Below are 21,283 nucleotides of genomic sequence, written 5' to 3' on the forward strand. Positions count from 1 at the left end.
CCTGCCTGGGCTACATGGGACTCTGTTTCTCAAAAAATAATTGTCTTGGAACACACTCTCCTTCGTTTGTTATTCTCTCGTGTTTTACCCTCACTTCTTCACATCTCAAGAACAAAGAGAGGAACAACAGACACTCGACCTCCATGTTGGCAAGACAAAGGGAGGAGCATCCATTACAACGGGTGGCTACTTCTTGGTGTAGCTCATTCTTGTCCCCTACCGAGGGTGGCTGGACAAAATACTATTTCTCTCTTCAAAGATAGATTGCATTTGGATTTTCTGTAAAAATTGAACTTTCTCATTTTTTAAGATTTATTTATTTATTATATGTGAGTACACTGTAACTATCTCCAGACACACCACAGGAGGGGACGGGATCCCATTACAGATGGTTGTGAGCCACCATGTGGTCGCTGGGAGTTGAACTCAGGACCTCTGGAAAAGCAGTCAGTGCTCTCTCTTAACTGCCGAGCCATCTCTCCAGCCCAAAATGTTAAAATAAAGTCTACTTACATAACCAAGAGTACACAGCATGAAAAATGATGAGGAATGAGGAGAGCATCTCAGCCTAGAGTCAGGGAGGGAGGCCAAGGCCTGTAGCCTGGAGTCAGGGAGGGAGGCCGAGGCCTGGTGCAGCCTGGTGGCTGGAGGGGATCTGGAAAGTGGATGCTGAGGCGGGAACCAGGGAAATCAGTTCAGTTCAGGGCCAGACCATTGCAGCTGGTATGAGTTGGCTTCTCGTTTGTGCCTGTTCTAGGAAGTTGTGTCTGTACTAGGTCATGGGTGCTACATGCACGTCAAAGAACATGTGTGGTAGACTGTGTTTGGTGGGCTAGGCCCCACATGTCTTGACCTTTCTAGCAGAGCCCACCCTCTCTTCTAACCCCATTTTGCTTCTCTGTCTTCACTTGGGGTTCTTCCTCAGGTGGCCCAGCAGCACAGGGCAAGGCGGGCACCAAGCTGTCAGCTGAGTGTCAGAATGTTCCGGCATGAGCTGAGCTTCATAGACTGCGGGCCTCTGGGAGGCCACAGGAAACGCTGGTCTCTGTGCCTGGCTGAACTCACTGTTGAGCTTCTGAAGGTATTCTCTGTCCCTTCCCCACTTTTCCTGTTCCATTCTACTCTGCCCCTACTCTCTGCCCCCTGTCCCCTGCTCCTTTCCTGTCTCTATCTTCTGCCCCCAGCCCCATGCCCTGCCTTGTGTCTCTGTCCCCAGCCCTGTGCCCTGCCTTGTGTCTCTGTCCCCAGCCCTGTGTCCTGCCTCGTGTCTCTGTCCCCAGTCCCTTTCCTTTGCTTCTGTGACAGTCCTGGAACCCCTATCCTAGCTGCTTCTCTTCTCTATTCCCTGCCCCTTTGACCTTTGACCTTGGGACATGAATTTGGGGTGGGACCTGAGCTTAAGACCTCTACCCACACCACCTCCTACTTGGGCCTCAGGTATGTTCAGCGGGAGCTCTGCACCCCAGCTTTGAAACAGATGTTAAATAAAACCAGCGTGCTTCCTTCGCAGGGCCAACACTGACTAAGTTAGTGCTTGGGTCTGCCTAAGACACACTGAAGGATGTGTCTCGGTGTCCCCACATGCATAGCTGGCCTTTAATCAATAAGCAGACTGTCATATTTCCAGGATGGCTCTACTCCTGCTTACTATGTGGCCTTGGGCCAACCATTCATATTCGTGGCTTCATTTCCCCCCGCCTGTATCTGTGGATACATAGGTATCCTGTGCTCCATGCTAAAGCCATCTGTCCCTACTCTTGGCCGTGGGTTGTCACTGTGGTTCTCTGGCCACAGGGACAGGTGATCTGGAGGCTGACCCTGGCTTTGGGGGAGGTCTTCTTTCCCACGGTGTCTGGCATTACAGCCAGGCTCAGCCTCCAAGCCTTGGCTACAGTCAGCATCCGGGTCCAAGGAGTGGCTGACTTCCAACAACTCTCAGACCTCTCCCTGAGGGGTTACTTCAAGCCCAGTAACAGACTTCTTCAAGTTGGGGTGGATGGAGAGTTGGGGACGTGGGCACTGGATGTCACACACATTGTGGGGAGGCATCCATTCTGCAGCCTGCCTGCCTGCTGTCTGCTAAACCAAACAACCGTGAGAGTTTCTCGGGCTATGAGGTCCCTCTGCAGGTAAGAAGACAGGCTCAGACAGGTAAAGTTGTGTGCTCAGGGCTGCACTGGGGAGTCAGCAACTGAGGCCAGGATCACCACATCGTGCCTCCCAAGGGAGGTGATAGGGCCCAAACTCAAGCTCCACAAACCCCAGTGACCTTTGAGCAAGGAGGGCAGGTCCTTCTTTAATCCTGCTGTTGGTGAGGAAACTGATTCCAACGAAGTTGCCACAGGATCAGGCCATGTGGCACAGAAGGGACGGAACAGAGTGGATGTAAGTCACAGTCTCATTTCAGGGTCTTTTGCCCCACTACCCAGCCAAGCTGTAGGTCCTGGGTGGAACTGAGAACAGAGACATTAATCACACCCTCTAACAGTTGTCTGGAGTAGGGGGACTGAAGTGGGACGTAGAAGTGGGGCTCAATCATCTTGTCTGTGTCCTGGCCCCCAGCCATGGCAGTGGAAGATGGTTCTGCCCTTTAGAGGCTCAGCATCTCCATCTGTAAAATGGGCTTGTGACAGTGAGGACTGGATAGTGTGTGGCAAGTGGACCAGTGGGTGCAGGGATCGGGCCTTGTTCTTTCTCCCTCAGGGCCCTCCTCCAGGTCTTGGCTCAGATGGGCACTGCTGGAACCCTGGGGCAGACTGGGCTGAGATGGTTGACCCGTGCCCATGGCACCACTAGCCTAGATGGCAGTATCCAAGCTAAGGTCAGGACCTCAAAGTACATCTGAATGCCCCAGAGGATTCAGGGGAGCTACTCAGCTTCAGGGGGGGCCTTCACCACAGGGGGAGCTGGCAGTGGGCAGAGCCTGCAGTGTGGAGGGTGAGGTGTCTTGGAGGTAATGGGGGGAGGGAGAAGTGAACTGCTTATAGAAAGAAATGGGAGGGCTGGGGCCTGCATGGAGAGGGAGGGGCCGGGTGGGGCAGGCTGCTGGGGGAGGGAGGACTTGCAGGAGGGATGGCCTGAGGTGCAAGTGTCATCCTCTTCCACTAGTTCCAGGCTGTATCTTGTCACTGGTGACAGTGTGAAGAGTGTAAGTGACAGTCACAACCTCTCTGAGTCCCATTCCTGTACCAGTGAGGAAGGTAGGCAGCTGGGCCTCTGCTTCTCAGCCTGGGTGTGGAGGGGATAACCTCAAATTTCTCTCCACAAGTATTTGTGCCACTGATATTTAATTAACCTCCTAGCAACCTGCTTTTTGTACTCCACCCTGGGACAACACCAAAGTCACTTCTAAATGTTTATGCATAAAGGTGTTTGATGAACTAGTTTTGTTTATTTGAGATGAAGTCTTGTGTAGCCCAGGCTGGCTTATGTAGCCCAGGCTGGCCTCAAACTCAGTAGCAGCAGAGTTCCTGATACTCCTGCCTCCAATAACAGCTTAAGGAGAAAGTGAGAATGTTTTCTTTTCCATGGACCTTTAACCCAGTGAGACAGCTTGGTAAGGGACTGCTACTGCAGTCCTGGAATTCAGAGCCACAGGGAGGCTATAGTTCTATTAAAGGTTAGTATTCTAGCATTAGCAATCTCTTTATTGGATGTAAGAGGCAGGAAGCCCAGTTCAACTTTGACTCCTGCCTCAGGAAAGGCAGCAGAAAAAGTCCTGATAGCCCCAGGTGAACCAGTTATCTCTGACCATAGCTTACTCTCTGATACCCAAGGCATCAATCAGATCACAACCCCCTAAATCTGGCTTTTCTTCCGTGTTCACCAAGGTGCTCCAGGGAGCAGATGAGCCATACAATTCTTTTGTCAGCCGCTTGGCATCTAGCACCCAGGTCCTAATCATCTCTCCATCCTTTTGTTATTAGTTCTTACTGGAAGCCTAGTGTCGTTTAGAGGCTAGGTCTCTTGAGAGACGAAGTCACCAAGCTGACACTGAAGAGAGGTACTCCTTAAGGGAGAATCTAAGTCCAGAGAGACAGTCAGTAACAGACCAGCTGCCCCTCTGTTCACCTTTCTGTTCATAGGCACAAGGCTTGTGCTTATTTTAGCACTGGCCTTTTCGTCCCAAGAACGCTTCCTCATTTGGCTGTGTGACTGAAGCTATTTGTCCTCTTCAGTAGACCTCTATTTTCTAGATTCTCTTCCTTTCTCACCAGCCCACTTGAGATGCTTGTTAGTAGCTGTTACAGGTCTTCTTTACCACCAAGGAAATACAGAATCCTACTAGAGGCCAGAAAGAATGTTCCAGACCTGGATGGAAGACCCTCACTCCTGCCTGTTGACTTTAATAGCCCTGAAGGTAGGGAGCGCCTGGTCTATTGCCAGACTCCAACGGTGGGTCTCTGAGGGGCTGGAAAATGCCCCACCAATTTGGCTAAGGTAAGGGAAAGATATGAAGAGAAAGTTGCAGAAACTTGAGGGGTTAAGCTAAGTTGCTGAGAGTTAGTGTAAGTTGCAGAGAAAGTAAGGTTGAAGTGTGATTCAGGGTCTGTGCACATAAGTGGACAGCATCTAGTAGCTATAGAGGAAGATGCGGAAGATATCATAACAGAGACTGAGGAAGAGAAAGAGGAAAGAAGGCAAAAAGAACAGGAAGCCAGGGAAGAAAAAGAGACAGAAAGAAGAGGACGTTAGAGAGCTAAAGAGAGATAAAAGACAGGAGAGGAATATATACTGGCCATAGTAGTTAGAGAGACTAGGAGGAAAGTACCTGGCAACAGAAGAGAATTCCTGGCTAAAGATCAGTGTGCCTATTGTAAGGAAAAAGGGCACTGGGTCAGGGACTGCCCCAGGAAGAACAAGAGGGGCCTCTCTGGTGGCCCTGAAGGCAAGCCTCTTGGTCCTAGAGTGCTGGCTATGCGCAAAGATAGAAGGGAAGTCCACCCAGTTGTTTTGTGAATATGGGGGCTCAACACTCTGTGCTCCTATGCCCAAATGGGCTAGTGTCCAGCAAAAGACCTTGAGTACAGGGGACTACAGGCAACAAACGATACTCATGGACTACCTGAAGAATGGTAGACCTTGGTGTGGCCCGGGTATCCCACTTGTTCCTTGTGATCCCAGACTGCCCCTACAAGTCTGAACCCTGCAACCCTGCCCCGGACCCCAACTTAGACCCCCTTCATGACTGTCAGCAGGTGCTCACTAAAGCACAGGGGTGGCGTAAAGATCTGACTGACCAGTCACCAGAGAGGGTAGATGCCATCTGGTTCATAGATGGGAGCAGCTTCTTAGAGAAGGAAAAAGATGGGCTGGGGCAGCAGAGGTAGATGGAAACAGAGTCATCTGGACTCAGGCCCAACCAGAGGGCACCTCTACTCAGAGGGCAGAGCTCACTGCCCTCACCAAAGCCCTTGAGCTGAGAAAGAGACTTAACATCTATAAGGAGAGCAGGTATGCCTTTGCCACAGCCCATGAGCAGAGGGGCCTGCTGACATCTGAGGGCAAGAAAAAAGAGATTCTGGCTCTGTTAAGGGCCCTCCATGACCCAGCCAGGCCAAGGAAGGGACTCTGGTACACCTCAATGGGAAAAAAGATCCTGTCACAAAAACAGGCAGAGGCCATGATAAAACAAATGCATCAATGGACTCATTAGGGGTAAGCAAACTCATCCAGACATTTTCAAAAACTAAATATTACGTCACAGGTCTCAGGTATCTCGTGGAGCAGATAGTCCACCAATATGTACCACGCCAAAAGGTAAATGTTTTCAGGAAAGTTGACTCTGGCAGGAGGCTCCACGAGGACCAGCCCGGGGCCTACTGGGAAGTGGATTTCACTGAGATAAAACCAGGAAAATATGGTTACAAGTATCTCCTAGTGTATGTAGATACCTTTTCAGGAATGGGTAGAAGCTTTCCCCACTAAGCAAGAGATGGCCTCGGTAGTCATCAAGAAGATACTAGAAGAAATCTCCCCACCCCCTCTGTTTGGAGTGCCCAAGGTAATCGGGTCAGACAACGGCCCCACTTTCATTGCCAAGGTAAGCCAGGGTGTGGCCAGGGATTTAGAGGTCGATTGGAAATTACATTGTATCTACAGACCTCAAAGTTCAGGACTGTAAGCGAAGGGTCTTGGGGTACCTGGAAGAGAATGGGGGACAAGGGACGCGAAGAAGGACGCCAAGACAAGAGTCTGAACAAGGCGACAATTTTATTTTCCCCCAAGGCTGAATTTATACCATAACATGGGTAACAGAGGGAATGGGGAAGTATGAAACATTTACACAGGCCAAGGACACAATATTCATGTGGTCAGGGAGTAGGCTGATGTTGACAGATTGTCAGAAAGGTCACAGGTTTGTCATATCTATTAGTCAGCAGGATGTCTTTATCATATTATTATTTTTCTTGACCACCAGATTTGTATTAGTCTTCTGCAGCTGGCTAGGGATTTTCCATGAACCTAGTCATACTTAATTCTAACATCAACAATGGAGGGCTTCAAGGGCATAGCTCCCAACACAGGACAGGTAGGGAGAATGAATAGAACTCTAAAAGGGACCCTGACCAAATTGATCATGGAGACTGGCGCAGACTGGGTGGCACTCCTTCCCTCTTGCTCTCTTCAGAGCAAGAAGTACCCCTTCCAGATTCAGCCTTAACCCCCTTTGAGATCTTATATGGGGCCCCAGCTCCTCTGATTGTATTAGATGATGTTATTGAACCAACATGTCATAGTAATAATGATTTGTATGCTAGGCTAAAAGGCCGACGAGTGATACAGAAAGAAATCTGCTCACAGCTGGCAACAGCCTATGCCCCAGGGACCCCCGAGACATCTCATCAGTTCCAGGTCGGAGACTCCGTCTACATACAGCAACACCAGACCCAGACACTCGAGCCTCACTGGAAAGAACCATACCTGGTGCTGCTGACCACCCTGACAGCCGTCCAATGTTAGCCCTCATCAGCTGCATACTAGCTGTTGGGGCTGGAGGCTGGGACCTAGAAGGACAATCAGATCTTTAAAAAGCTCCCTAGACCTCCACGTCAGATAAGTGGATACATCAGAGACCTTCTGGGGGTTTGCTGTAATGCTCGCTTGGGGGGTGTACTTTGGAAACAAGAATTTTATGTTTGCCCTGGGTTACATAGAGATAGGTCCCCCAATCGTAGGTGTGAGGGTAGGCTTGGTTTCATTGCAAATGATGTAACACCCCCTTACTATAAAGGTATGACATATGTTAGTACTCCTAACACTTCTTGGGCCTGTGCCTCAAGGATCACAACCTGTATAGTTTAAAAGTTCTAAAAGGCAATCATGACTTTTATGTGTTGGTTCAGATAGTACCTAGACTGTTATACCATCCTTATGAGGATGTACTGAACTATTGGGATCCTGATACTAGAGAAGAGACTTAGTAAGGCACAAAAGAGAGTTGGGAATTACTCTGGCAATTATCTTAGGGCTGGGTTTAGGTGCTGCAGGGGCAGCTACAGGGACATCTGCCATTGCCCTGCAATACAAGGCTTATGGAGAATTGAAGACTGCCATTGACTTAGATGTAAAAAGGACAGAAAAGATTTTAACTGACCTCCAAGAATCCCTGACCTCCCTCTCAGAGATAGTCCTTCAGAATAGGAGAAGTTTATTCCTTAAAGTAGGAGGCCTATGTGCTGCATTAAAGGAAGAATGTTGTTTTTATATAGATCATTCAGGAAGAATTAAAGACAATTTGACTAAGATTAGAGAGGGTATAGAACAAAGTTTTTAAGAAGAGAGAGAGCTCAAGACAAAGTTGGTTTGAAACCTGGTTCAATTCTTCCCCTTGGTTCACAACTCTGGTTTATTGCTTATTAGAGAACATATTGTTAAGGCAGCAATGTGAGCCCATCACTAGTGATGAGATCGAGTTATGATTTTAAGATTGAAACCATGACAAAAGAAAAAGGGGGGAATGAAGAAATAAAGTTTCATAGTTTCATAGATATGAGAAACAAAGCTGTAAAAACAAGGTTTTGAGAAATACATCTGGTGGTCAGGATGCCTATGACAAACTTGTGACTTTTCTGAGAGATACATCTGACGTCAGGATGCCCAGTGATATGATAAAGTTTTGGTGATCAAGATTCTGACTAAGCTAATTAAGCGATAACAACTGTTCTCAGAAAGACCCCCTACCCATCCCTGTGGTAAATTCCGAGAACAACCGCAAGATGTCATCCTGACCCTGCCCAACCACCCAGTTCACCCACCTCTTAGAGCCGTGACAACTTAGCCCTTTCCCAGTGATTCTCCAAGGCCAGGTGTAGGGCTGGATGAAGAAAGTAACCAACTGAGCCAAGAACAGCCCCTTGAGCAGGCCGGCCAATACCTGACCAGATTCTTAGTCCTGTGCCCCACCAATGAGAATGAACCAGCTAACCCTGTTGCTGAAGTCTGCCCTCTGTAAAGAATAAAAGTTGTGTGGTTTTTGGGCTTGGGGTTGCCTCTCCCTGAGTGGATGAGCAACCCTACATATGTGGATTAAAAACCTTACACCCTCATTGCAGTGGTCACTTTGTCAATCTGTGCTCCTGAGGTAAGGACACTATGGGGTCTTACAACAAAAGGATTTGCTGTTGCTCCCATCTTCAGGGGAAGGCAAACAGGGTGCAGGAAACAACTGGTTAGGATGCATGGGGGTGGAGCTGTGATGCTCACTACTCTCCTTTGCTCAGACTAGGACCACAACCATGGGAAGGTGCTGCCCACGTTTAGGGAGGCCTCCCTTCTTCCTTAATCTTATCCGGGAAATCCCTCCCAAACACTCAGAGGCTAGCCTAATCTAAATAACCCCTTATAGACCAGATTTGTCTCCAGTATGACTCGGGATGGGGCCAAACTGACAGTGTTGACTGTCCCACAGCTGAGCTACACCCCAGGGCAGATGTTTGCTGGTTGGTTGGTTGGTTGGTTGGTTGGTTGGTTAGTTGGTTGGTTGATTGGTTGGTTAGTTGGGTTTTTTGTTTAGATAGCCTAGGCTGGTCTATAACTTTATATGTAGCTAGGCGGGGGGACCTCAAACTCCTTATCCTGATTAAGTAATTGTTACTTTCTTCCTTTCTTTAAAAAGTTCTCTCTCTCTCTCTCTCTCTCTCTCTCTCTCTCTCTCTCTCTCTCTCTCTCTCTCTGAAGGAGGGGTTCAACTTGGGGACTCTCTTCCCTTCTTCTATGTGGGTTCTGGTGATAGAACTCAGATTGTTGGGGTTGGCAGTAAGCACCTTTACCATCTGAGCTGTCTTACCAGCCCTCCCTCTCCTCTCCCCCTCTCCCTCTCCCCTTCCTCCCCTTCCCCTCCTCTTAAATGCTAATTATTTAAAGTTACTTTGTTGTTTGATTGTACAAAACAGAACTATGGCTCATTTCCCTAAGGATCAGAGAAGATGCACTTGGCCAACAGTAACAGGACAGTCAGAGTCTGGGATCAGCTGGAACTTAGTCTCCTCCTCCTTCCTTGAAGGTGCTTGAGAGAAACAGTTGCAGTCTTCTTTCTTCTTTTGGTTTTTTGAGACAGGGTTGCTATCCTGAAACTTGCTCTGTAGACCAGATTGGCCTTGAACTCACAGAGATCCGCCTGTCTGTGCCTCCCGAGTGCCCAAGCACACCATGCCCAGCTGTAGCGGCTTTCTTAAGTGGCAGAGCTCTCTCTACAGGATCAGAATGAGACCTTTACAAAATGCTCTGTGCAAAGCCATGTGAGTCCCTCAGGATCCACCAATCCAGGATGGGGTCTCCACGCTTTCTTGGACAATTTAATCAATCTCCACTTCAGCCAAGCAGGGACACTCCCGGGACTGTGGGCTGAGCAGATTGAACTAGACCACTCCTGGGAGCCTGCATGGCACAAGATGGAGACGCCCTGACAGCAAATTGCTGACCTATTATTCCCACTCTGAAGGAGATTGAAACCTTCAGAGTGATGCCTCTCTTTAGTCCCTTAGAAGAAAGGGAGATTAAAAAAAAAAAAGCTATTTCTTTTAAAATGGCAATGGTAGGGGTTGGGGATGTAGCTCAGTGGTAGAGCGCTTGTCTAGCAAGCACAAGGCCCTGGGTTCGGTCCCTAGCTCTGAAAAAAAAAGAAAAAAGAAAAAAAAATGGCAATGGTAACAGAATTCCTCTGACAGGCCTGGTTTATTGACCACCTGAGAACAGGAATATGTCCTGTGGTGATTTAATGAGAATTAGCCCCAGAGGCTTATACATCTGAATGTGTGACTCCCTGTTGGTGTAGCTATTGGGGAAGGATTAGGAGGTGTGGTTTTGTTGGAAGTGATTGGAAGTGATGTGTCTCTTTTGAAACCTCAAAAGCCTCTGCCATTCCCAGTTAGCTCGCTCCTGTGCTCTCTCTCTCTCTCTCTCTCTCTCTCTCTCTCTCTCTCTCTCTCTCTCTCTCCCCTCCTCCCCTCTCCCTCTCCTTCTCCCTCCCCTCCCCCTCCCCCTTTCTCTCCCCCTCCCTGTCCTCTCTTTCTGCCTCTAGCTTGTGTATCAGGATGTAAGCTCTAAGCTACTGCTCTAGCACCATGCCTGCCTGGTTGCTGCCGTGCTCCCTGCCATGACAATTGTAGACCCCCCAAATTAAATGCTTTCTTTTATAAGTTGCTTGGTTATGATGTCTCTTTACAGTAATAGAAAAGTAGCTAAGATTTGCTCAAATGGTGACATCATCCAAAGGTGGTCCCGGGTCAACAGCAGTCATGTCCTAGCTTTAACCCGTCCTCGGATGTTGCTGTCCTGCACAAAGCTGTAGCTCTTAAAGGGGTGGATGCAGTAACCACCCCTGACATAGTCACCAAGGGAACCAAGTTCAGCCTCAGCAGCTCAGGAAGGCTCAGGGCTTGGGAGCCCTGAGGAAAGCTCTGAAGGAAGCCGGCCTAGGTCACCAGTATGAAGAGACTCTTTTGCTAAAACTCCAGCCCAGTTTGATGAAAATGAACTGTGCGGGTGATGGAGAGACTTGGAACAAGTAAAAAACTCTCAGAACAAGAACACAGAGAAGGGCGGAAAAGAGATCTGTCCGAAGACACACCTTGGTACATGGAGACTTGCAGAGGCCTTGCTTCCTCTGTCAAGGGTCACCATTGTGAGAGTTTGAGCATGAATCAAGACTTGGCCGATCTGGGTGTGAGCGCTTCGTATGAAACTGGAGGAAGGGGATGGTGTGCACTTGTTAACACGACCCTGGCTGCAGAAGTTACGTCCGTCTTTGAAGAGTATCGTAGAATTATGCTGATTATAGTGAGCATAACACACACATGAGTTCTGGGTCTGGAACAGAAGGGCGACCTTGAGAAGCGCCTCGGCCACCATGAAGTATGCCACGGGCACAATAGCTTCCTCTGCCAAGGAACTTCGTGAAACCAAGAAGGGAGCTGGGACCCACCATTGACCAGAATTACAGCCTCCCCCTCAGACATGCACACACACTGTATCAAAGCGTTTTACCTGAAGATGTATGCTGTATGGCGTCTTTCTGTGCCAGGCCATTCTGAAAGGAACCAGAGGACACTGTGAACAAATCCCAGTGGCTGTGTGTGCTGGAAGCTAGGTACTCTGGAACTCTGAGGCGTTCCAATGGGATCACTCATTCTGTCACGCAGGCTTTAGCGGGAGAGCTCCTTCAACATATTACTTTCAAGACACCTGCTTTTTAAAAAAGACAGCCTATAAATCATTTTACATGGCATCTCTGTACAATAGGTGAAATTATTTTATTAATTATGCTTATCCCAATCTACAAACCCAAAAGCAAGTCATTTGGGTACATTCCTGAGAAAGATGCCTAGGTAGCTTAAAATACAACAATTTTTTTTTTTTTTTGGTTCTTTTTTTCGGAACTGGGGACCGAACCCAGGGCCTTGCGCTTCCTAGACAAGCGCTCTACCGCTGAGCTAAATCCCCAACCCCAACAATTTTTTAAGAAAAAGAATGATCCCTGGATTGGGTATTGTAGTCTGCCCCTTTAATCCCAGCACTCAGGAGGCAGGGGCAGGTGGATCTCTGTGGGTTTCAGGCCAGCCTGGTCTACAGAGTGAGTTCCAGGCCAGCCAGGACTGTTACACAGAGAAACTTTGTCTCACACAAATCAAAAAGAATCCTCCTGGGGCTAGAGAGACGGCTCTGTGGTAAAGAGCTCTTGCTACTGTTGCAGAGGACTTGAGTCAGTTCCCAGCGCCCACAGTGGGAAGCTCACAACCACCTGTAACTCCGCTTCAGGGGATCAGACACCCTCAAGTACCTGCACTCACATGGTTATACATACAGACACACACACACGCGCGCGCGCGCGCACGCACACACACGCACACACAGAGTGAAGGGGAAGGAAGGAAGGAGAGGGAGGGAGAGAGAACAGTCTGTATCAGCAGTTCTAGGTGTGGTTGCTTTTGCCTTCTGCATCGCCTCCAGCAGGGGTCTGTTAGGCAATGGCTAGTGAAATTGCTATAACTGTCTTTGATGGTGGTTCCTGCATCTCACTGGTAAAGGCCAGGAATGCCACTGAACATTGCATACTATAGATGGTATCTCAAAAGAGCACTGGGCCTCATATATCAATAGTGTGCTGAGGCTGAGGAGCCCTTGTCTATGCAGTCCTGTCTCTCAGGATTAAAGTCTATGCAGACTTGTTCTCAGAAGGAAATGCTAACACGAGTGGCTGAGGGCATACCCAGAGCTCTCTGCTAACTATAACCGTCACTCAATTGTCTTTGCAGTGTCCCACATCTGGGGTTGGAAACTGTACTAGCGTGGCCTGGCCAGGGCCTGGTCAGCCCTCTCTGTCCTCAGTGCCTGTGTTCATGGACTTGATTCTGAAGAAGCAGGACCCAGGACTTCAGCCATACCTGCTAGAGACTGCCTACACCCTGCACTTCAAGGTGGGCAGTGTGGAATGGCCCCTTGCTTCCCAGTTAGCTTGTGGATCTCCCCATTCATTTGACCACAGAGACTCAGGTTTTGACAGATGCTTTGAGCTGACTCCTGCTGATGCAGGACCTTTGCACATGCTAATCCCTGCTTCAGGCTCTGACTTAACTCTGACCCAATGTGTCAAGCACAGTCCTGTGCCCAGACCTTCACACTGGCTCCTTCCTGTGCCTGAGGCACTCTTTCTTCCAATGCCCAGGTAGCCGCGTAGTCTGTGTTCCCTCAGTTCATTAAAGGTAGCCTGACCCTGACCATCTGACATAGAATACATCCCCTTCCAGGACCGCTCATGTTTGTGACAAGGATGGCCACTGCTCTCTTACCTGGTTCTACGTCTGGTGGTTGTGTGCCCCACCCCCACTCTGGTGTGTCAGCCCCAAGCGGCAGGAGTTCTGCATGTGTGCTGAGCTAACATGAATTGCCAAATGAGTGAGTAGGGATATGGTATTTGATTTGGTTCTTTTGCAGTTGTAGGGGTTGGAGCCCTGTGCATGCAAGGTCTATCCGTGCCCACTGAGCCCTACCTCAGCCCTGCCTCGGTGCTCTAAAGTCAGCTTGAGCTCAAAGCTGCTTTTCTCAGAGCCTTGCATACAGAGGCTTGGGGTAAAGGAAGATTGTTAAGCAAAGGTCCTAGGGCCTGGAGGAGAAGTGAAAAGGCCTGGCCTCACCAACTCTCACCCTTTGGACTCAGGGCCATGTGATGGGGTGGGGGGGACATTGCAGATGCCCCCTGTGCATAGTAAAACACAAGAAGGAGGAGGGACCTGTCCCAGGGCTAGTCTAGGATGACACGGCATTGATAGGACACTGGGGTTGTGTACTGCAGAAGCTTCATCCTGGCTGTTTACCCTGTCAATCAAGACCTGGAGAGGCTTGGGTGTACTCAGAAGGAGAGTGTTTGCCTAGCATGGGACAAAGCCTTGGACTCCAACACTGAGGGAAAAACCAAAGTCCTGTGCCTGACTGTTCTGAAAATCTACCTCTCCCCGGTCAGAGCCCAGGAAGTCCTTGAGCTTGTTCCCTGCAAGGACAGGAGGTGCTTTCCAGAAGAGGAGCAGTGGTCTCTTCCCAGGAACCCTGCTGTGTTTCAGAAGGGGAGCTGGCTCCCTGAAGAAGCCACAGCCCACCTCTTCATAAGTACCCCCAAGTCAGAAGTAGCCAGGAACGTTGGGGTGGACATCAGCCACAATGTTCCCCAGAGAAAGTGCTGATTCCTACACCCCAAAAAGAAAATTCAGCTGGACGGTGAGGATGGCGCTCTCCCTGGTAACCTCCCCTCTCGGCATCTGCCAACATGGGCAGTGTGCCTGCCACACACTCACTCTGGGTTCCAGAGCAAGGTCCAGTCAGTTTGATGGCTCAGGGGATCAAAAATGGGCTAGAAGGTGGAGCCCCAGCCTCTGAACTTGGCCTTGTCCCCAGGTAAGATGGAGGTTCTCAAGAGTGCACTCGTGGGCCATCTGGAGCTGGTTCTTGATGACAGGGATGTCTATCACATCAGGGTTTGCTTCATATTCTTGGCACAGCTGTGTCAGCCCTACCCCTGCCCAGGTCTCCGTGCCCCTGCTGGTGTCCTGGCCAACAAAGCTCTCTCGGCCCCTGCCCCAATGTTAAAGACATTGATGTGTGGAGTCAATAAGAAGGTTTGTGGCAGGAGATGGCTCAGCAGCTCAGAGTTCTTGCTGATCTTGCAGAGGACCAGCACCCACATCCAGGAACGCACAACTGCCAGTAACTGCAGTTCCAGGGGACCCAACACCCTCTTTGGGCTTCTGTGGGAACCTGAATGTATGTGCACACACACACAGCAGATATGTGCACATAGACAAATAATAAATCTTAGATAATAATAATAATAATAATAATAATAATAATAATAATAATGATAGGAAGAGAATAATAATAGAAGTTTTCACAAGTTCAGAGAAAGATAAAAAGTTAAACAGGCCGCTCCCAGGTTTCCTAAGTGCAGGCTGAAGCTCCCAGACCTGGGTGTCTTAACAGTGTATCTCCCATTAGTTCTGAAGGCGTGAGCGGGGCTGGTCTAGCTCTGTGGGAGCCTGCCTTGGGTTTGAACTGCTTTAGAGTTAAACCCTACCTTCTTTTGCTTGCTGCTACCAGCCCTGCTCCAGAATTCCTGAGAGTGAGAGCTGTTAAAGCAGGATTCCTCAACCCAGAGATGGCTTTGGGACACCTGTCATTCATACTAATAAGCTCTTTTAATGCCACCATTAAAAGACCCTGTTTTCAGACAAGGTGTCCCTCACAGCCTCCGGGTGTCAGGACTCCAGCATCCTTTGGGGAGACTTGGTTTAACTCATAATCCTGCCAACGCGTAATGCCCTCTACTCTGGGGTTTCTACTCTGAGGTTTTTGTATTGTTTGGTGCTGGGACACTGGAGCTGCAGCTTAGGCCTTGACCTCTGCCTGCTCACTACCACTGACTGCACCCTTATCACTGCCCCTGATTTGTGCTTTTTACATAAACCCTCACTGTATAGCTCTGGCTTACTGGGCTCGCCTCATACTCAGAGATCTGCCTGCCTCTACCTCCTGACTGCCCAGTCTCTGACCTAGGTTCTGAGGATCAAGTCGTGTCCTCACACAAGTACCTTACCAAGCCATCGCCCTGATTCTCTAGTGTGAGTTCTACGCATTCGTTTTTATTTGATTTGGTTTGGATCATTCTTTTGAAATGGTGTCTCGTGGCTGGCCTTGAACTCACCATCTTCCTGCCTCAGCCTGCTGAGTGCCACCAGGCCAGACTAAAGCAGCCACAGTTAAACCTGTTCCTCCGAGGGCCCCGACCCCCTGGGTATCCCTAGCATAGGATCCAGGGATTCCACCTGGTTTCCAGAGTCTTCCTAGTGACTCCTGGCATGTGAGCCATGAGGCTCTACTGGTTTTCGCCACTTTAATGCTGTCACGTCCAGACTGTGCTGCCAGCCACCTGGGAGGAGCCCCTGGTAGCTAGGTTAAGACTCCTCATTCTCGGTCCCAGGGCCTTGAGCCCTCAGCACCATCGTAGAAAAGCCCCATGGGCTCCTAGAGCACCTGCCACTGGTCTCGCACCCATTGCAGAACACCAGCGCCCAGGGCTAGGGCACTCATGGCAGCCTGTTCTCACAGCTCCAGGGCCTCACTTTATTGATTGCAGGAAACCTGTAGCAGGTGAGGAGACTGAGGCAGGGGAGCTCCTGAATTCAGACAACTGTTCAGGGTTCAGCTGAGTCGATGGGGTGTGCCATGTTAGGGATCCCACATAGGGACTGGCCTGGGGAGGCCCAGCTGCTCTGTCCCTTTATACAAGGGCTGTAACTGTGGAGTCTCCTTGGGCACCAGGCCTGAGATGTGCCTGGGAAGCTCTGGCTGCCACCCACAGACCCTGATACAGAGCTGAGGATGCCCTCACCGGGACACAGTGCATGGCCTACATCCATTATTGTAAAAAGGAAGGGTGTGTGTCTGCTTATGTACACACACACACACACACACACACACACACACACACACACACACACACACACGTTCACATACATGTGCATGCACAAAGACTCCCAATGTATAGAGCATGATATTTCTTTTTCTGTTTCTCTTTTGAAAAAGGTCTCATTGTGTAGCCTAGGCTAACCTAGAACTTGTGAACCTCCTGTCTCAACTCCTCTAGCACTGGAACTACAGACCTGTATTACTATGCCTGGCTGCTGCTACTTCTTCCTCTTTCTTTTCCTCCTCCCCGTCTCCATCTTCCTCCTCATTCCCCTTTAATCCCCTTCCCCCTCTTCCTTCTCCATTATCCTCCATCCTCCTCTTCTCTCCATCCTCTTCCCCTTCCTCCCCATCAACCTTCCTCCTCCTCCTCCTCCCCTCCTTTTTAAAAGATGATTTATTATTTTATGTGTACCTGTGTAGGTCTGAGCATGTGTATATCTACAATGTTCATGTCTGCTGCCCTTGGAAACTAGAAGGTCTCGGATGCCCTGGAACTGGAGTGGCAGATGGTTGGGAGCCACTCATGTGGGTCCTGGAACCAAACCTACGCTCTCTGGGAGGGCAGAGTTCTCTAATCACCGAGCACTCTCTCCTTGAACTCATTACATAGCCAGGATGCTATCGAGTTTATAGTCCTTCTGTTACCCACAGAGTTCTGGGGCCTCAGCTGTGCACCACCCTACCTGCCTCTGCTCTGACAGCGCCTGCAGCACTGGTTATGGACACCAGCAGAGAGGTCGTGGGGCCATTCTTCAGCTCACAGCTGCCATTTAAAGCGCTGGTTGCTGTGGTCTGTGGTTCCCCAGCCTCCAGGGAGGCTCTGTGCTCCTGCAGGCTGTCCTCAGTGCAGAGAGCCCTGGCTCCTGCTGTACCTTGGTTCTAACATCTTAAAGAGGCCAGAGTCGGGTGCGGAGGACACTACAGTGACCCAGGCTTCAAGCCTGGGACTGAGGCCTGGGCAGCCAGAGGGTACAGAGGTATTTAGATTCTAGAAACTGTTAGGGTAGCTGCTCTGACCCTGTAATGAGATAAAGGGGAGCAGTGCAGCCCCCCACCCCGCTTACCCCTGACTGTGGGCTTGGGAACCTATATTAAACAATTCAGGGTTTTAAAAATCAAGCCAAGGTCTGGGGCTGTGGTTAAGTGCTGCACCAAGCCCTCGCCATGATCCCAGGACCACAAGAACTGGCACGGCGGCACACATACCTGTAATCCCCGTACTCAGGAGTTAGAACAAGAGGGCCAGAAGTTCAAAGTCGCTCTTGATTCCATAGGGAGTTTGAGGCCAGCCACAAATGAGCCAAGGTCAAAGTAGAGGTCATCAGTTACACTCTGCCCCCACCCCTGTCTGGTCCCAGTTCACAGGATCAGGGTCAGGCCTGCTGGACATGTTTGTCTCCCAGACGATGCTGGGACTTTTTCAGGGCCAGAGTCTGGAAACAAGACCCAGCGGTTTGAGGCCCAGGTAAAGTTGGCAACAGCAGGCAGACCTATAGTCCTTGCTGGGAACATCGTGTGGCAGTCAGACAGCAGGCTGGGCTGCTCTGCATCTCTGAGAAGCACTGAAATGACCAGGCTCATGGAGACAGAACCCTCCTTCTGTGGTTTGTGGCGAGGTTGGGGAGAGACAGCCCAGTGCCCCGGTGTGACCCCCACCAGCTCAGCCTCCCTCACACTGGTGTCCATCTAAGGGGTACCAGCTCCTGTTTGCTCCTTCCCCTCAACCCACCTCAGGTACCCCAAAGCACCAGCTGTCTCAGCCCACAGCTTTGGGGCTGTTTGTTCTAACCCACTGTGAGAAGCAGTGTTTACTTCTGACTTCGAGCATAATGTCCAGGAGATTTTGTTTTGTGATCGTCTAATGTAGCTCAGGTTAGCTGCAGATTCACTGGGTAGCTGAGGATAACCTTAAACTTCTGCTCCTCCTGTCTCTACCTTCCTGAGAGCTGGGATTACAGATGGGCACCACTGCGCCCAGCTTTCTGCAGTGTAGGGGAATCACATCCAGGTTAAACACTAGGCAGGCCACCTACCACCGGAGCTAAATCCCCACTCCCCCGGGTGTCTGGACACAGCCCAGCTAGGTCCTGTGTGAGCAGTACTGACCCTGGTGCTAGAGTCAGCTTATGGCTTGGCTATGCTCCTTGTGGTATTCTGGAAGGTTCCCAGGGCCTGAGCTGGAGGAACTTGGAGCAGTGGCTGTATTGGGGAGGTCCTGTAGTCTGGCTTAGCTCTTTCCCTTTGGCTGCATGCCAGATTTACAGAGCTGAAAGTTCTAGGAAGTCAGATATGCTCAGTCACCTCAAATGTCACACTCTCCTCTCCTGCCCCTCTTGATTTTGTTTCACTTCACTTAGCAGGCCTCCATCTGCCGAGATGACACAGGAGAAGCAGGGGTTGGCTCTCGGAGCCCGCAAGGTGGGAAGCATGCTGGGGGAAAGCCACCACCCCTGTTGCCTACTGTCCACAGTGTTGCTGGAGAAGAAGGCAGAGACTGGGTTGCAGGAGACCATCTTGGGGGTCCAGCTGCAGGTCCCGGGTGTGGTAGAACTCCACATAGAGGGCCTCCTGGGACAGTATGGCAGCCTTTGATGCTCCAGCCATTCCATTGGCTTTGCCCTTGATCAGACACAGCAGTTAAATGCAAACAACACCAAGTGTGTTGGGGCTGCTCACCTGATCTTTCGAAAGCTGCATGAGGAGACCAGGGACTTGACTCCGTTGGTAGAATGTTTGCCCTGCTGCTTAGGCCTTGGTTCTACCCCTAGTATTCCATAAACCACGCATGCTGTCCCAGGTCTGTAATCCCTGCACCCAGGAGGTAGAGAGACCTACATAACTAGTCAGAGTGTAACTTATTACACAAGACCCTGTCTTCAGAAGCAAAATGGGGGGGGGGGGTGGAGGTAGTCTGGTTGTATGCTCGCTTAGGGTGACTAAAGTCCAGTCAGGCTGGAACCCGCTTCTCCTCAGAGGTTAGTGGAAGCTGCCTGGCAGAAGGAGGCAGGGACTCTGGGCTGACTCACACAGGTCAAAAAAGGCACATTGCCCATGAGTGCAAGACCCACCAGAGGCTGAGGATGGAGAAGGGACCCGAGGATACCCATGAATTGGAGCTGGTCCATGACACTGCACACAGCTCCTGACCATCAGTCACAAGGTCGGTGCCTGGGCAGGGAACTGAGGATTTCAAAGCCTCCCCTCACTCGTGGGGGATGGGGAAGGGCAGCACAGGGTCACATAGCTTCAGTCTCTTCACTAGGTTGCTTTTATTAAATACCTATTGTATACCCAGCCACAGGGAAATAGTGTTGGCCCTTGCCACCTCGTTGGTAGGCACAGGTAGATTTTTAGAGAAAACTCCAACCATGAAAACCATAATTGTCTGAGTGGGAGCTGAGCACAGGGAAGATGTTTTGGGATGGAGCTGGTGGGGAAGACTCCTCTGGTCAGGTGATGTTTCCACTGAAAATTAAGATGTAAGGTAACTTTATTCTAGTACAAGTGTCCTGGGCAGAGGAACTGAAGAACAAAAGTTGTGGGCAGGAGAGAGAAGAGAAGGATCAGGAAGGTTATCAAGTCGCTGGAGGGCAAAGGAAAGGGGAGCAGGGGTGTTGCCTTTTATTGCCTTGGAGGAGCGGGTTATTGGTTTGTATGCAGTCTGGGGGTTGACTGCATACAAATGCTCATACATGCTAAGCAGCCACTTTCCCACTGGGCCACATTGTCAGAATTCCTTTATTAATACACTTGCTTTAAAAAAAAAAAAGATTGACTTTTATTAAAAATCTTAACCTTTATTTTTTATGTGTATGTGTGTTTTACCTGAAGGTAAATCTGTGTACCACATGCATGCAGTGCCCAAGGAAACCAGAGGGGTGTGTGTGTGTGTGTGTGTGTGTGTGTGTGTGTGTGTGTGTGTGTGCATGCGAACGCAGTACCTGCAGAGCCCAGAAGGGCTTCAGATCCCCGGAGTTACAATTGGTTGAGAGCCACCAGACTTGGGGACTGAGAACTAAACTAGGCTCCTCTGAAAGAGTAACAAGCAGGCTTAACTGCTGAGCTACCTCCTGCAGCCCTGTTACTTCCTTTTTGGTAAAATTGTGTGTGTGTGTGTGTGTGTGTGTGAGTGTGTGTGTGAGTGTGTGTGTGTGTGTGTGTGTGTAATTGCACATATCTCCCTGAATGCATGTGCACATGTGTACACAGATGCTCAAGAACCCCAGAAGAGGGCATCAGATCCCTGAGCATTGAAGATACAGGTTTTGGTGAGCTACCCAATGAGGGTGCTAGGATCTGAATTCTGGTCCTTACAATTGAGCAGACGCTCTTAACCACCAAGCCGTCTTTCCAGCCTCTCACTTACCTTCTTAAAGTTGTCTTCTCCCATTGGACTGTTGCCCTGTTGCTCTGACGAAGGTGAGGGGATCATGAGGTGCTGGGCTCATGGCTTCAGGCACCCAGTGTCTAGCAGTGTGCTAGGCTCCACCCGTCCCTCAGGGGCAATGCACTGTGGGAAGGCAAATGAGGGCTGGGGAGACGACTCAGTGGGTAAAGGGCTCACACAGGGCCTGAGTCTGATTCCTAGTGTTAGAGCTGAAGAGATGACTCAGCACTTAGCCCTCACTGCACCTTCCCCCTCCCTCCCTCCTTTCCTTCCTTCCTTTTTTTCTTCCTAATTTGACAGGGTGTCTCCATGTAGTCCTGGATGTTCTAGGACTCACTGTAGACCAGGTTGACCTCAGACAGTGAGCCTGAAAGTCGGGTGCATCTCTGACTTTCAGGGAAGCCTGGTCTACCTGGTGAGTTCCAGGCCAGCCCTGTC

General features: G+C 50.0%; 1 protein-coding gene across 1 annotated transcript in view; it reads left to right on the forward strand.

Annotated features, from left to right (window-relative positions):
• The window catches only part of LOC116909256, a 91,064-nt gene that overhangs the window by 34,664 nt on the left and 35,117 nt on the right, over positions 1 to 21,283 (forward strand). Inside the window, 13 exon segments of the mRNA XM_032912778.1 lie at positions 926 to 1,081; positions 1,795 to 1,986; positions 2,717 to 2,816; positions 2,819 to 2,879; positions 3,106 to 3,200; positions 12,756 to 12,777; positions 12,779 to 12,917; positions 14,058 to 14,211; positions 14,389 to 14,609; positions 14,661 to 14,754; positions 17,862 to 17,971; positions 18,816 to 18,876; positions 18,929 to 19,034. Coding sequence (XP_032768669.1) covers positions 926 to 1,081; positions 1,795 to 1,986; positions 2,717 to 2,816; positions 2,819 to 2,879; positions 3,106 to 3,200; positions 12,756 to 12,777; positions 12,779 to 12,917; positions 14,058 to 14,211; positions 14,389 to 14,609; positions 14,661 to 14,754; positions 17,862 to 17,971; positions 18,816 to 18,876; positions 18,929 to 19,034 — 1,511 coding nt within the window.

This window comes from Rattus rattus, chromosome 9, assembly GCF_011064425.1.
Source record: "Rattus rattus isolate New Zealand chromosome 9, Rrattus_CSIRO_v1, whole genome shotgun sequence".
Lineage (NCBI taxonomy): Eukaryota > Metazoa > Chordata > Mammalia > Rodentia > Muridae > Rattus > Rattus rattus.